At 32.0% G+C, this 17,425-nt stretch overlaps 1 protein-coding gene across 6 annotated transcripts in view; it reads right to left on the reverse strand.

Annotated features, from left to right (window-relative positions):
- Positions 1 to 1,870: 1,870 nt before the first annotated feature.
- The window catches only part of LOC131936528 (protein SON), a 104,149-nt gene continuing 88,594 nt past the window's right edge, over positions 1,871 to 17,425 (reverse strand). For 3 of the 6 annotated variants that reach the window (XM_059293558.1, XM_059293557.1, XM_059293559.1), the window contains exons 2-15: positions 11,706 to 12,444; positions 11,122 to 11,482; positions 10,775 to 10,849; positions 9,307 to 9,486; positions 8,817 to 8,911; positions 8,151 to 8,317; positions 7,643 to 7,819; positions 6,680 to 6,757; positions 6,437 to 6,547; positions 6,068 to 6,187; positions 4,379 to 4,526; positions 3,480 to 3,554; positions 3,155 to 3,270; positions 1,871 to 2,716 (exon numbers count right to left, since the gene is read on the reverse strand). In XM_059293558.1, the coding sequence (XP_059149541.1) occupies positions 2,585 to 2,716; positions 3,155 to 3,270; positions 3,480 to 3,554; positions 4,379 to 4,526; positions 6,068 to 6,187; positions 6,437 to 6,547; positions 6,680 to 6,757; positions 7,643 to 7,819; positions 8,151 to 8,317; positions 8,817 to 8,911; positions 9,307 to 9,486; positions 10,775 to 10,849; positions 11,122 to 11,482; positions 11,706 to 12,426 (2,556 nt within the window). In that variant the 5' untranslated portion in view covers positions 12,427 to 12,444 and the 3' untranslated portion in view covers positions 1,871 to 2,584. Of the gene's footprint in view, positions 2,717 to 3,154; positions 3,271 to 3,479; positions 3,555 to 4,378; positions 4,969 to 5,434; positions 5,607 to 6,067; positions 6,188 to 6,436; positions 6,548 to 6,679; positions 6,758 to 7,642; positions 7,820 to 8,150; positions 8,318 to 8,816; positions 8,912 to 9,306; positions 9,487 to 10,774; positions 10,850 to 11,121; positions 11,483 to 11,705; positions 12,445 to 17,425 lie in introns of those variants that run through there. The other 3 variants (XR_009386068.1, XR_009386069.1, XR_009386067.1) reach the window with 3 other exon arrangements.

A 17,425-nucleotide genomic window follows, 5' to 3' on the forward strand; every position in this document is an offset into this window, starting at 1 on the left:
TCATTCCAGCCCTTTATGATTGGTTTTCTCCATTTGATCCTTCCCACCCTGCAACCTTATAGGTTAATTCCTAATGCATGTCGACTGTCAACGGTTGTTTTGTAACAAGTAGGCCTAATTAGTCGTAGATTAAGACAGCATGCTGCATTAGAGAGCAATTTTTTTTGGGGTATCATAGCATGCATATCTTAAGTCGTGCAGGTTAAAGCTTTCAGGTTATTAGAAACTTGTAACTTTTAGAATACTTAATTTTAAAAAATATTGTCTTTTAGAATACCCTTGTGCAAATTATAAGTAAGGTCTATTTAATTTTAAAATAACATAAAAAAGAATTTTTTTTTTTCAACTAGGGCCTACATGGTGATTCTTAAACAATAAACATGCATTCCATTTATAACTGAATCAAAGATGGATTTTTCCTTAAATATAAATAGGCCTACTGCATTCATAACATGAAACTTCTAAAAAGTTTTGCTCCTGTGTAGGGCAAACAACTGGACTCACACAAAATTTTTACAGCTGTAGTCTGCTTCAAGAACAATGTAATGAGACAGCAGTAAGCCAATGGGGACCAACCAAAATTGATTTTGAAATTAATCTAAAGGCCCATTAAATATTTTTAAAATCATGTACAATTTTATTAAAATAAATATGGATGTATTTGATGTCTTTGGTATTTTCGGAAACTAGAAAAAAAAAGCCAAAAACAGTTTGGTTGTTATCATTTTATCATTGAAAACGTACATTAACATGGCATAATTAGGTAGTGTGGTTTAAAAAAGTATAATTTGATTAAAATGTTTTATCGGCGAAGCTCTGAGCACATATTACTACAATGTGGGGGTTTTCAGAAGATCTATCATAGTGTTTCCGTACAGCTAATCAATGATTGTAGAACTTCAGGTTAAAAATGAATAGAAAAGTAGCCTTAAACACAAAAACCATAGTTTCAAGTTCTCAACATTTTCAGCTTTTATATAGATTCTCAATATATTAATTTTTATATATATTTTTTTAAGCTTTATTAAATTTATTTTTTTACAGTAGCTGTAAAGGTAAAATTGACAAAAACACAATTTTTTTCCACATCAACAACAATGATAAAGATTTTTGTCAACTCATTTTGATGTGTATTGATTCTAAATAATTAGACTGGTAATGTACTGATGAAAGTCACTATTAAAATGCAGTAAAAAAGTATTAAAAAGGAGCAACAAAAAAACCACACAATAAAAGCATGAGTTTATTACAATTTGCATAAACATGTGCAACAATTCGTACAATTATTTTGCTCATGTTTACAATAACAGCTTTATCATTTACAAATAAATGTTAGAAAATTTCATTGCTAACCATCAGTGCACTCAATCTCAACTAATTAGTTGCAGGTTTACACAATGTATGTGCTCTCAACTAATTAGATGTAGGTTTAAAAAATGTATAAATTTTTTGTTTTATTTTACTTAACTAAAAAAAAAAAAAGTAATAATTTTGTATAAAAATGAGCCTGAAAATGTATCAGGTATTGGTAAGCTGATAAACTACTGTAAATCTAAATCACAAGTACAGTTAACACAATGTAAATCATTTTCCATGTTGTTTAGTATTGATAAGCTTATTAAAATTGTTATAATTAACTAATCAACATATCCTTAAAAAAATTGATATGTACCATTAGCCAGTTACTTTAGACAATATATTAATACTAAAGCATTGAGGTAAAACAATGCTTATCAACAACTTTACATTCCAAGTTATGTAGCTTTACCAATAAATGATTTACATAATTATCAGTTAATTAAGACAATCAAAACAACCATCTTATTAATGACTTCCACCTACATGTGAAGTGGTGTTTCTTTGTTGGGGGGGGGGGGGGGGGGGAAGAGGGAAATTACAGATAAGTTTCACATCTGACAAAAAAATAAAACACCCTGATGCATAAAATTCAAACTGAATGTTCTATGTTAAAACATTGGTTAAATAATGTTTAAAGATTGCAAAAACAATTTTGACTGTCAGTTGCATTACAAAATCAAGTGACACTGGAAAGATGCTAGTGATGGAGAACATCTAGAGGAATAATAGTTAAGCTTTTCTGAATTAACAATCACATGTTTATTTCCCTCTTCTGCAAATTTGTTCATTGAAATATAAATTAATGGTAATAAATACTTATTTAAAATATATTATTTGTAAATAAATTATAATTTTGCTGCAGATGTTAAAGTAATTTGATGAGTAAAATTTAAGTGTGCATTATTTCCACCTTCATACAAGATAGTACAAGAAGCGCAAAAGCTTTTTAAAATGCTGTAGTCTTATAAGAGATCTTGTCATTAACAGAAAGATAAAGATGAAGCAAATTAAAAAGTAGAAACTAGTTTATATAAAAAAGAAAAAGAAACAAACTAAAAGAATTAAACAATATTTTAAAATTAAAAACAAGTGGTTTTAAAAAAAAGAAAGCTTTTAAATTATAACTTTAAAAAAACAAACAAAAATCAAATGAAACTAAATAAAATGATAAAAAAGAAATAAACTACCATTACTCTAAATAAATAACTGCAATAAAAATAAAATTCTAAACGTTAAGTGGTGCATCTCTGGGCAAAAGGCCCATTTCTTGCAGGCAAACAGCAGCACACTGTGCCTTGGCTGTTTTTTTATTTGTACTTGATACACTGGGTTGATACTCTACATTGTTAACTTTTACCTGGGGAAAAGAGAGAGATCATGGTTACTACACAAGCAGTACAGGATGGAGTAAAATACCAGAAACATCAATATTGTGTCTAATATGGTTAACTTGTACCAGCTTATTCTTTTAGTATGTTTATATTTTTTATTTTTTTTAAAAATCAAGTAATTTTATTATCGACAAGTTATTAGTTATTAAACAGGTTCTGTTGCCAAAAAGGCTAATATTAAAATTTGATTCTCGTCTTGACCAGTGAAAGTGAAGGTAAAACTTTTTCAGGTTTTTAATGACTGATAAACAAAAGTTGAAAGTCATAAGAATTATTTTGTCGTGCCACTTTAGAAAGTTTATATGGGGTTGTGCCCATTAAAGACTATTTTAAATACTCAAGAAATGACATAAGCAATAGGAAAAAAAAAATCTATCCTGAGTAAACAGTATGAAAATGAGCACCTTAAAGAGGAAACTCTTTTTATGATCTGGACCACTCTCTTCAACAACTGTAAACACAGGAGCTCCCCACCGCCTTCTATTGCACAACTCCATTAATGCAGAGACAGGGTGTTTGTCTATTAATAGAACAAAACTTGGTTACAACATAACTATCTTGATCACATTTGTTAACAGGCTAAAAATAACATAGCATAAAAAGATAAGTTATAATCTATATTATAGACACCTTATATTAGTATATAATTATGCAAATACTCAATTTAAACAAATAATATATTAAGACAAAAGCATGTCTTAAATAAAGAAGTTTAAAAAAAGAAGTTACTTGATAAATCTTTAGCCCTTGGTACTCCAGCAGTGACAGTCTTCACTTTGTTGCTCTCAGCTGCTGCTGTTAGACCTGTGGGGAAAGGTCATGTCAGTGGGTTATAGGAGGTGGGTGGTTGGTGGTAAATTATGCTGGAAGGGATGGTAAATTATGTTTCAGTTATCTTAGTTGTCTAAGGGTATGGTGAAGTATATTTTTCAGTTATTTTAGTTGACTGAATGGAATGGGATGGTAAATTACTTGTTTTTTTAGTTGATTGATAGGAGAGGATGGTAAATTATATTTTTAAAATGTATTTAATCTATGTCAGCTAATTATGATAATTTTTTTTTCAAGAGATAACTATAATCCTCTGTAAGTTGTATAAGATGAATAATAAATAGTGAAACAACTTTTGGATGATAAATAGTTTTTAAGATAAATTATCATTGCACTGTAACTTTATTCCATGTATAAAAGTCACCTTATGATAGCATTTTCAATTTTATCATCAGTGGTCATTTTAAACACTATATCATCATCATTTCCTGTTCGTGCCCAAGACACATAGGGCAGATGAAGTAGAGTTCATCTGCTTCAGAGACCTCAGCATATGAAGGGATAGTGTGGTCAGCACTTAGCACTATGCCCAGCCGCCTTTGTTTCCCTAATGTAAGTTAGGTACCCATCAGAGCTGGATGGACTCAGGGACATTCCACTAGTTTGAACCAGTCTAGCTTTCTACAGCTAGGCCACGCCATCCCATAAACACTATGTAATGGTTTTAAAATATTTTAAACTACTGCTTGTGCCTGAGTATGATCTATGTATACAGAAAGATTTAGTTAACATTACTCTAGTCTAAAGTAACTTATTTAACTAAACATTTATGGGGAGAGAAAAAAATTGATAACTACCTTTCCGATCAATTTTGATATCAAGCATCAGAGGTTCTTTGCTTCCTTCATTGTTTTTGCCCAGACCTTCCCCTTGCTTCCAGCCCATCTTCTGAAGTAAGAACATGCCAATTCCACCATTGACTGGAGCAGCCTGAGTCAACTGGGTCTGGTAAAAACACAAACCAATACAGATCATCCTCCAACACATTCAATCACAGATGACATCAGGTGTAAACAATTCATAGAAACATACATAGTTGTTAAATTTGTATTGTCTACTCATATTGAAGTTTTATTTCTGAGTAATGTTAGATTTAAAAAAAAAAAAAAATTCACAGGAAGTTTTGAAAAGCTGGAGCAAAGCATGACCTGAAATAAAACTTAAATTTACACCCAACAACTGAGTTCTTGGCCCCGCCCACCATGTAAACACTCAGCTTATTGCAGCAGATAATGTATCACGGTGTCTGCTATTTGATAGAATTTAACTTCTTAAACTAAAGCTGAGTGTATTACAGTGTGGGTACTTACCCAACAACAACAAGGCTTGAGGAAAAAAGCCTTGATTCTCGATATGACATGGCAGCATTAATGGGCTCTGAAGCCCTCTGCAATATATGGCTCAACATCAACCCTTTTATATATCTTATCTGGCATGATTACTTTCTTCAAATATTTTAATTTTTTGCTTTACACCTAATTGGATGCAGAATATTGTTCCTTCTCCAAGATATTTAATGAACTTTTAAGGTATAGAAATTTAGTTTTTGACACATGAGATTTCTTTTTTGTTTTGTTTAAATGACAAAAAGACTTGCAAAATTTTGTTGAGAGAAAAGCTTTAGAAAAATTTTATCACACAGAATTAAAACATATTTCACCTTATACCAAATTAACCTAAAAACAAAAGTTAAAAAGCTCTAGATATATATAAAGCTTGATAAATTTAAAACAAAAAATTATTTTAAATATTTTAATTTTAGGTATTGAAGATATTCATTTTAAAATATCTTTTAAAATCAATATAAGCTTTAGATATATCTAACTTTTGAAGAAAAAGAGCTTTTTGCATACCATCACACTAGGGTGGAAAAAACCACCAGAGTTATCCTGAGTTAATTTTTTTTATAAAAATGACACTCAGATGTAACCAGTTTGAGCTGCTCTCCTGCAGCACAATTGACTAGTGTGATGGCATGTAAAAAGGCCCAGGCTGTCTTTTGCTGCGCATTGCCGAAGTTTCAACCTGTAAAAAAGAAAATCAGGAAAGCAAAGACTTATTTTCAGGTCATGTAACAGCATATCATCAGATCTTTCGAAAGAAAAATTTGATGATATAGGGAAACGAAGAAGATTATTTTAATTTTGACCGTCTGATTTTGACGGCAAATTGAAAAAAGCAACTGAAAAGAAAGAAAAAGAAAAAAAAGGAAATTATAATTTGAAAAGCAGAAATTTTGTTTTTCGATGTCCTATATATTTTTATTTCGAAGAAACAAAACTCATATTTATTTTTATAGGAATTTTTTTTATAGACCTGTCGTGATTAATTTATAGCAGTGTATCGGTATACATTACAACATATCATTATAAGTGTTTAAACATATTATTTTCACTTCTGTAAATTTTTAGTGCAAACATAAATTTATAAGAAGCCACCAGAATCAACAATTTAAAAATAAAAATATTATATAGATTGTTTTTAACCTTTTTAGCCCATGCCTGATGTCTTTTATCCCCAATGAGTTCCTGTTGTGATAGAACATGAGCGCCTGTACTTCCTGTAAATTGCCCAGGCAAATGTTTTGATGTGGCCCACATACTGGCCTAGCAAAAGTAAAATACACAATTATGATGAAAGTTTTTTAACATTCTCAATACTAGAGAAAATGGCACTAGTAATAATGTATTATTCCAACGGTTCAAAAAAAAAGGATGTCTAATTAAAGTGACAAATATTGACGTGGTATGTTACTACTGAAGAAAAAGAAGGCAAAACATAAAAACAATTGCTACTGAAAAGATTTATTTAAACTAGCACACTGCATATTTCTACAAAACAACTGGGTTCCTTACCTGTTCTTGAACTTTGTGCATTTTTGTTAAGGCCTGAACATCATATGGATTCTCCTGCAACTTTCTGACTGCCTGTAGTCTCTCTGATATGATGGTTCCTATATCAATTTTCTGGGGGGAAATAGATTCATTTACAACATTTAACAGAGATGTTACGCTATTTTTTAAATCAATTTAACATTTTTTTAAATCAGCAAGCCAGTAATTAAAAAAAAAATTACTTTATGTTGATAAAAGATTTACCTGTGCCTCAACAGGGTTAGGAAATATACTTTCAGGTTTGGGAGGTTCCGCAGGTGGTGGAGGGGGGGCTGCTGGACTCTGTGGACAAACATTTCACATAGAGAAATTATTGGTTTCTATGTCACTTGTCAGTTAGATACTGCAATTATTATAAGTAATTTGTGTTTTAATATTAAGTTTATTATTATAAGAAATTTGTGTTTTAATCCTTTGAGCCCCACAGGCTGGAAAACCGGCTTCAAGATTTGGCATACGTGTCCAAAAAGCCGGTTTTCCGGCCTGATGATCTAGTGTCATAGTCTTAGGGGCTGGTATACCGTCTTATTAAATTTAATTAGCGGCGTACTGAATAAAACTGCGCAAATATCTTTTTAGTGCGGGATTATGATTCTAAAAATAGATTTTGGGGAAAGTTGAAAGTGAAAGTGTTTGCATTTTATAAAATACATTGTCATCACAAAAAAAAAATCTGTTATATTATTTTATTATTTGGTTATAATTATTATTATTATTATAACAATAAATAGGTTAGTTACTCTAGTTTTTTCATTATGTTTGGTAAGTAGTATAACCAAACTTTTGTTGTACAAATATTTTTTTTTGAAGCAATGCAGCCGAAATAAAAAACTGAGCCACAGCCATCGACTGTGTTTGTTTTATATACATTGTTATGTTCATACATTGTTGATAATTAACACACTGGGTACCATACTTAAATTTGTGAAAATTGCAAGGTATTGTACTTTATGCAGGCTACAGAAATAGATGACCAACACTAATTTACTAAAGGTGTAGTGACAGTGAATAAGGTACAAAGCAACAATTTTGTGTTCCAATCTTGAAATGCTGCTAACTATCTGTGAGTCTATTCATCTCTGTGCCTAGGATAGGGATTACCCTGCTATGAAAGCAGTCTTGCAATATGCAGTGTATACAAGCCTGTGGGTGAAATGTTATTTTTACCTGGCTGGATGCAGGGGCTGTTGCTGGTGGTGCAGGTGGAGTTGGCTTCACCACTGGAACCCACTCTGACTCACTGGCTCTGTGGTGCGACCCACTGGAAACTGGGAATGTTAGTCTGAGAGCTGCCTGCTGGGCTTGTTTCTCAACAGGTGTCAGCACGGGCAGCTGCTTAGCATTCTGGGAACGAAACAAAGCTGCTTATCTTAGCATTCTGGGAACAAAACAAAGCAGCTTATCTTAGCATTCTGGGAACAAAACAAAGCAGCTTATCTTAGCATTCTGGGAACAAAACAAAAGCAGCTTATGTAACACATGCGTTCATACAAGTGAGCAGCTTTTTTCCGCTAGTACTTTAAAATAAATTAAAGCAAGAATCTAAAAAAAAATAGAACTGACATAGTCAACTTTATGGTATACCAGATTTTTAGTTAAAGGTTATTAAAACAAGATGGTCCATTGTATATTGTAAAGGCTTTGATGGGAGGAATGTGACGACACAGCTACATACTCGAATGTTCATTTTGATGCTGGCAGTGTTCAATTCCCTGACTTTAAAAGGATGATGTATCAGCTGATCATCTTCTTCAGTTGACGGCATCAAATTATCATCGCTGCTGTCACTGAGTTCAACCTCTGGCTTGTCTTTGCCTTTGGCTGATATCTTTTTACAGAACTCTGAACAAAATACACAAAAAAATCAATTGGCTATTTGAGAAGTAAATATTTCAAATAAGAAATTATCAATAAAAGTTAATGTTTATAAACTACTAACACCCCCCCCCCCCCACCCAGTGAACAATTGTCCAATGATGTGTCCCCTCAACTTCAAATCACACTTTGATATTGAGTGTGTGTGTATACAGGAGACAAAGGAATGACATGTATTCATGGGAAAAGTGTGTGCTAAGTTAACAGACAAGTTGTATGTGTGTGTTGAGACAGTACAATGTTTTTATTAACATAACAATATTACTTATATTTTACCAATAGTAATTATTTGTTGGTCTCCTAATTAATTAAATTTATTTATTGTTATGAAATCTTTTGTTAGTTGCCTCTTTGGTCTTTTGTCTAGCTAGATAACTTAATATCTTAAGATGAAAGCCTCAACAGGCACATCAATAGTCGCACAATGACCTAGCTGTGTAGTTGACAACAGTTTAAAAAATTATACCTGTCAACTCCTCAACTGACTTCCCCCCACTTTTGACAGCTGTAAGGTCTACTCGAGGACCCTGACCAGACCTCATATTTTGTAGCGCATTAGCTCTGTTGAATTAAAAAATGGGAGTTGTTAACTATTCACTCTCAGAGGAAATCTGCTAAAAATAGAAGCAAGTACAAGCTATGAACATTCTGAAACTACTGTTATTTCTTTGATTACTGGAAGGGTCATGTAAAAGTTCATATTTGTTGATTAAGTTATTAAGCTTGGTGTCAACCCTAAATCCACTCCTGTAATCTAAGCAGGCAGAGAAAGCAATGTTTGATAAGGAATTACCTTGCAATCAATCATAGAATTATAGAATTATTTGCAATTACGTTGTTTTAAATATACATACTTATGAAATCATGTTTAGTCAATACAACAATCTTAGCGACAAAATAGAGATACCTTTACTAATGGAAGGATAAATGAAAATATATTTTTAAAAATTACATACATGGCAATTTTCCGCAACTTAGCTTTATCAATTTGTAACCGTAAATCTCTTTCATTCCTTTCATGACTTCTCTCTCTCTCACGGCTCCTGGATCTTCTTTTGTTGGGAGACCTTGATCTATCTCTTCCGGGAGATTTTCTATCACCATAATGCCTGGCGTCCCATTCACCAAAATGTTTTCTTTAAATTTATAACAAAAGAAACCATAAAAATGCTGAAAATATCTATCATGTGTAAAACTTGTGTATTAGGAAAATAAAAGAAATATAAAAACCTTTATAGTGACAAACTTTTAAATGCACTAAAATATATAAAAAAAAAACTGATTTGATTTACAAATAAACCGGGAGTGATCTTCCCTAAACTTTCTCGAATATTCTTATATGACTTGGAATATAGACATGATTTTTAATTACTTAAACTTTTAAAAATAGAATAGAATCTCATAGAAAAAAGAATTGCACACCAAGCAAACGCCAAAACAAAATGTGCATAATAGTGCGCAATATTATTAGTACTTTATAAATTTACATCCGTTTTTGACAAATCGGAAGTAGCGTAAATTACTACTTCCGGTCAACGGAAATTACTCAAGATTTGACAGAAAGTAGAGAATTAGATCTTTTACTTACATGTGAAATTTCATTTATCTATCTGAAATAGTAGCCTACTCAAGTTATAGGCTTTTGAAAATTCAAAGTAAAAAAAGTACCACTTCCGGTTATCGGAAATTGCTCAAAAGTTGATCAGGATCTACGATTTTGATAAAATATGTATATATGAAATTTCATCAACCTAGCTCTAACGGTACTCAAGTTATCGTGATTACACACAGACATACAAGATTGCAAAATTATGTTTTTCCGTATCAGTGAGGTGTAAAATCTCGATTTTGTAAAATCTCGATTTTTTTTTTACACGATTACAATACTTTCTCTATACTTCGTATATACGAGAAAGTAAAAAAGTATACAGTGACCTAGTTCTGTTATTTTTAGTGCATTTAAAAGTTATTTTAAAAATTATTTATCTTTTTTCTCAAATTTTTAATGAATAAGCACTTAAAAAAATAAAAAAATAATTAGTTTTACGTTTTTAAAAATAATGTGTAGTATATTTATTCTTTCCATTCTGTTTCTCTTGAACAGATCAACATCCTACGTGACTAAAAATAGTTGCTTTAAAACCAAACAGCAACCCGTGATCTTAAGTGAAACAACAATTACCTTCCCTTCATTAATGTCCACAGTTGGCAATCAGTAGTGAAAACATCAGTGAACACAACTCACCTCAGCCACTTGGCTGATCAGACTACATTATCCCGTAATAGTAATTTTTAAAGACTAGATGGAAAATAAGATATTTTGCTAGGTCACTGGAAATTAATTTATCTAAACAAAATCTCTACATTATAATTGTGGGAAAAAATTGGATCCACACACACAAACTTTGTAAAAATGTATCTTACCTTCCATATGATCCATGGTGTTTTGGTGACCTGGAATATGATCGTGATTTCTTTCTTTTCTTTGGTGATCTTGATCTAAGTAAACAGTGTGACAGTGAATAGCATTGACTTTAGGTATTGCTGTAAAAATTTCATATTAATTTCTTAAAAATGAAAACAAAATTTGGAGAGAGTTCAATAATATTTTTTTGTTTTGTAATTTTACTCAATGAAAATGCAACATATTATGACTCGTTTAGTTTTTGTTGGAATAACAAACATAAATCAATTCTTAAAGTTAATTAGCTATCCCCTGTAGGCAACTTACAATTCCTGGAGTAACTTTAGCATAATTGAGTTAAACTTACCGTGAACGAGAGTGCTTCCGCTTGCCATCTGATTCATATTCTTTCTTTTCAGAAGACCTGCTCCTAGAATATTTTTCTTTTTTAGAATCAGAGCCATAACCTGCCTTATCACTTCGCTTGTCACCATCATCATCACTGCGGCCAGAGTCCCCGTCCTTTGACTTTTTATGTTTGTGTCTGTGCTCTTTGTCTCTAGACTTGGATGACTTTTTCTTCTTTTTCTTGTGCTTGGATTTCTTCTTACTTCTGTGTGAGTGGATGCCTGTTGTGTCTGAGCTGATGGATCCTGTCTCTGATGGCAAGTCATCCAGGTCAGACTCAGACCTGTCAGACTTGTCACTGTGAGAGGAATACACCTCACCTGTACTCAAATAAACACATCAGAATTTTTGATACATTGTGCAAAGTGTTTTGACTGTTTTTTTTAAATTATCAGGAAACTGTTGTATTGTTTAAAAATTAAAGCTGCTGTATATGCCCAAACATGTAAATCTATAAATTTTTAAAATTAATATCAACATATTTTAATATTTTCCCTTAATTTTGTAATTAAGAAAACTTCAGATTTATAGCCTAAAAGTTACCTTCTTCTCTAAGTTTGCCATTTCTATCAATTCTGTCTGTTGATTTGATGAGAGTGAGGCTCTCTGAACTCAGCTTCATCATTAACTGTTTAGGTGCTCCAATTCTTTTGGTCACTGAATGAGGCACCATCGCAAGAGTTTTGGACATTTCAGATGCTGCTGGGGACGACTGGCTTACATTTGTTAGAGATGCAGACTTTGTTGTTGATTCCTTATTACTAGTTTTCTCAAAAACATCAGCTGCCTTCAGTGGGGATACGTTGTCTTCAAGACTTTCCTTTTCATTTAAACTAGAGTTTATGTCTGGGGACGGATGCTTCTCTGGAACCTGGCTGGGATCCCGAGTATTACATTTGATTGAGCTGATTTCCATGTCAAGAAGTTTACTGATTTCATCATCAACTGAACCTTTGTTGTTTGTATTACGTTTTCTTTCCGTTCCGTCTTTATTTGAACCACCACCAATTTTCTTAGATATGAAGTCTTTGAACAGCTCGTCAACAATGCTTTGAGATGATGACCCATCATTTTCATTATGTGTTCTGGCTTCAATTGACGTGAATGATTTTACTTTTTTTGGATCCGAACTACTTTCTCCTGCAGATTTGTGATCTTTGAGAGCTTCTTGCAGCATCTCTTTGGCAGTCTTCTTGATTTCTACATTTTTAATATCTGTTGTTTCCATAGGAAGAGGTATACTTGTTAAATCTGGTTCTATCATATTTTCTCATTTAAATACCTAAATAGAAAAACACGTAATAATAGAAATGAAAAACCATGGATAAAGTCAGTTAATTAATCAACTAGTATTATTTAATAGATTGTTAGGGTTGATTAGGAAATGTAACTACATTATTTGAAGTCTGGATCCCTCTATAGTCTATACAATAATATGAATAATTACTTGATAAATTCTCATTTGCTTAAAGTTAAGCAAATACAAGTTTAATCATAAACAAATAAGCCTAGATATAATGTGAAGATTAAAATTACTTAAATGAAATATAATTTGCTGATATCACATGGGCTATTATAAATTTTTTAGTATTTACTATAGTAAACTCTAAACTCCTTATTAAACACATGGCGGCCTAAACCGTAAACATGGCTAAACAAAATATTAAGTAGGCCTAGGCCTATTTGATTTACTACTTAATTATTAATAGGCCGATTCTAGCCGGAAAAAGATACGCATGCGCAACGGAGAAAAACTACGACTTGCGTTTAATGGTGATGTTTCCGATGGTACTGCGCATGCGTGTGTTTACAACTGCAGCGCCCTAGCCCTAACCCTATGTCACTGCGCATAACTATCTTTTGCCAACCAGGTGGAGACGCTGGGGCGAAACATCTTTTTCTGAGTAGTCACTTCTTTATTAATAGGCCCTGGGCATAAGGCTAAGTCCTAACTAATACTGTAATAGAGTCTACTAATACTTTAATAAATAGCCTACTAGATCAGTGTTTCTTCCAGACTTTTATCTCCGGGGGGGGCACTTGAAATCTTCGGGGGGGGGGCGGTAAACTTTCTTCGAGGGGGCGGACACTGTTAAAAGTATATATTTTCTATATAAATTATATAAATTTCATTTCGTTCGGGGGGGGGGCGGTAAAAATTTTTCTAATTATGAAAAAATTAATTATGGTCGGCTGTGGGCCCCTAAACGGTCTACCCCCTCCCCTCCCCACCCCGCAAGGTGGGGTCTGGTGGCATTGTAGCTCCGCCCCTGTCCTGGACAAATGGTATCCGATTTGGTGGAACACTGATGAATCATTTTACTAAATTAAATTCACTAAATAGTCATATTTGTAATTTGATATTCAATGAAATTAGACCTACGAATAGGCTTATAATTACCGCTTCTATTAAAGACTAGAAATCAAGTAAAAACTACGGGAATACTTTTAAACAATTGTATCTTAGCTAGGCTGTTGCTCGTAATTTTTAAACTCCACTAATTTCAAGTAAAATTATACCACAAAAAAACAAGATTTTTTTCCCTACACATTGATACCAATTTTGTGTCTCTAGCTTAATTAGGAGCTAAGATATGGCCTTTTAAAAATTTGTGGGCGTGGCTAAAACAGCTTAGACCTTCGTCATTCAAGTCAATGTTATATAAGCAAAAAAGTTGGCACCGATGGTTTTTTCATTGCATCATCACGGATTCGCATTTTTCGAAAAATTAAAAAATTATAATTTTATTGCATCATCCGGGATTCGCATTTTTTTAAAAACTAAAAAATTATAATCAAGCTTAAAGTCTAAGTTATACTGGACTGGATGTGATTTGAATGAGTAATTTAATACCATTCATATATTATTATTGACTTATTACTCCGTGTAAAAAAAAAATGTAGATCTAGGTTTAAACTAAACTAGATCTAGTTATTGTAAATCGATTTATTAATATTTAATACTGTTACTACTATTATATAATAGAAATGCATAAGCACATATTACTGCACAAGTTCTTTATATCTAATTGTAATGAACGATATTACTTGGGTAGATGAAGTAGAGAAGACCTACATACACACTACATGATAAATGGAAGTAGCAACTGGTTGCCTTTACGTTACTTTCTCAGCCCCCCCCCCCCCCCCCCCCACACTTACTTGATATTCAGTGTCTATATCAGGAGGCCTTAATAAAATTATAGTATAGAATAAAATAAAAAGAAAACAGCTGTCAAAGTGTGTACCAGTGTTTATTACTACTAAACTATGCAATGTAAATTATTAGAAAACACAGTATTAAAATACAGTAATCAGATTACCACATGAATTTTAATTTTGTCTAATAAAATAGAAACATTTAGGAGAATGGTAAAGTAAAAAAAAAGATTTTTTGCAATAATTAAAAAATATGTTTATCAGAGCAAAGAAATCAACTACATAGTGACCACCTAAATTTAGCCCTTGTATAATCTACGACCATCACAGTACTGTAAAACAGTTACATAATCATAATTAGTGTGAAGAAACAAATCTACAGTACAAGAAATCAACCTCGTCTCATTACGATCCCTCTTAAGAAGAAAAGTAGTATTAATTATCAAGGAATAAACATTAAAATATTGGTTTTAAGGTATAATTACTAGTAAATCTAATCATTCATTGAATGTATGTTGGAAAAAAAATAGGTGTCGAAAAATTTCTAGGACCACTTTAGTCTCTTTAGTGTTAAAACAATTTTCTAAAGTATCAATTATAATTAATCTTTAGATACAATTAGCACATCTGAGGAAAAAAAAAATATATTTTAAAAAGCGTTAGTACTTGTGTGATAAATTAGTTTGGACCAACATTTTTGAAGCACATTAACTACTGATTCTAGGATTATCTAGCTGATTTCAATTACCCTGGAAAATAAGTTAAGTAATTAATTAAAATGTAATTTTTTTTACACGATGAAAACTAAACTTAATTATAAACATTGTTAGTATTAGTTTTCAAAATAAGTTTACAATTCACAGCAATCATTTTTTCAGTAACAATTTACAAAAACACTAATGTTTAAAAAATAAAGTTCATTTGTATACTAAAAAAGAAAGAAGTACTCTGAAATTCTGATTAGCTATTATTCAGAAAGAAAAACAAGATTCCTATAAAGTCAACAACCAGTGATTCTGCCAGATGACTGAAATAATCAGCATTATCCTCATCCTCTGCCCAGTAGCTTATGGTGTAAAGAGCAGACTTTTATTTTGTTGCTGGCCCCCTTTTAATAGTCCTTCCAATGTATTGCGACACACCCTGATCACCTTGCTCCCACTTATGAGTCAGCTGGACACCAATCAGATTTCCCATCAGATACCTCTCCAGCTGTCGCACCAAGAAAGGCTCAGTAGAAGTCAACAACGCTTCCATGACTTTAAGAAACAGAGTACATTTGATCGCCACATTGCGTTCTTGTAACTGAGCTTTATCGAAGGACCAGAAATTAGCTGCAATGGAACCCCAGGCTTCTTGAGATCTGCAAGCAGTTGAATGTAGATTTTAGTTATGTCCCAGCAGCCACATCATTCTCTTTAAGATGAGCCTTAAATAAAGCTGGATCTCCATGAAAACTACCTGAAAAGAGAAGGGCAAATGGAATTAGAATTTAGCAGACCATTTCACAAAATATATATCTAGCACAACATATTGCAAAGTAAATAAAATAAATATAAAAATTGGAAATAAATTCAGTCTCCATACTTACTAAATGTACTTCCACCTGAGACATTTGTTGAACATAGAAAAGGCTGTACACAAGTTCCACCAACCTATTCCAGTCACGAGCCTCTTTTCTCCTCAGCCGCTTTATCTCAGCCATCAAGTTTCTGATTGCATTAGCAATCCTCTTTACATATTGTTGGTCTTGCCTATAAGTAAATAAGATGTACAAAGAAAACAAATTAACCCAAGTTGTAGGCACACAAGTCTAGAAATAAATTAATATTAATAAAATTATCAAGTACTAAAATTGTCCTTAATAAAGAGGTCTAAGGGCATAGGGCTTTATAAAATTATATTATTATATAGGCCTAGTTATAGATATATACATAGGCCTAGGTCCTATATTTAAATATATAGGCCTAATTGATGGAGAATTATACCTGAACTAGTCTAAATCTATTCTTAACCATTTAACAATGTCTCACTATTTTTATAAGTTCTAGATCTAGACTAGTACTTGTATGAAATGGAATCTAAGAATAGTTTCGGCAAAAATAAAAACATTACTGTAACTGAAAACGTGTAAAAATATAACTAAAAAATTAATGTCGAGTCCTAATCAAACATAATGATTAAATGATTATGTTCATCTAAATGTACTGCATTAAAATAAATAGGCTAATTAGTAATTACTGAAATGGTATAGGCCTAGGCCTACTTATGTCTTATATTACTTAACTTAGTACTTAATGCATAATTAGATGAACACTTAGGCTATAAATTAATTTAACTTATCTAGATTCTAGATCTAAATTAATGTTGGCCCTATTAGATTAAATTAGATCTAGATTCTAGATCTAGAATTAAACTAGATCTAGGCCTAACTAAAGCTAGATTTTTTTTTACTAGATCTAAATTCTAAATCTAGTCTGATCTTGATCTAGAGTTACTATAGATCAATAGAGCTAGATCTAGTAATCTGGATTCGTTTTTCTAAATCCAGAATTTATTAGGCTATCTTATTAATAATATCATCTAGATCTAGATCCAGGCCTATTTGAGTCATAACCCTAGATTAGAGTTACAAGAGTTTCTAGATCTATTTTCCGAGTCTAGATCTAGAAATCTACATCAAAATTTAAGTCTACTTGTGTAAAAATCTTAAAATTAAATTAATGTAGAGTCTAGACCTAATTGTCCTAATCAACCGTAATAATTTAGTAAATGTAGGCTACTTAATCTAAATTCTAAATTATTAGGGCCTAATATTAGTAGGCTAATACTAATATCATAGATATCAAGTAATGCGATATTTTAATAATGTAAGAATCACAGGAAATTTGGCGCGAAATTAAGGCTCTCTCGCGGCCAGCCTTCCTAGGCTTGCGGACCATTGAAATCGTAATTTGAAAATATAGGTTAATTTTACAATACCCAATTATTACTATTTTCAACATTTAGGCATCTATTTCTAAATATTAAGTACTTTATTATTTATAGACTCTTACCTTATATTTCAGCACATTGCTCCTCTGTAAGATAATAAACGAGATCCA

The sequence above is a fragment of the Physella acuta genome, unplaced genomic scaffold (assembly GCF_028476545.2).
Source record: "Physella acuta isolate Inbredline_101_S28 unplaced genomic scaffold, ASM2847654v3 ptg000179l, whole genome shotgun sequence".
NCBI classification, from domain to species: Eukaryota; Metazoa; Mollusca; class Gastropoda; family Physidae; genus Physella; species Physella acuta.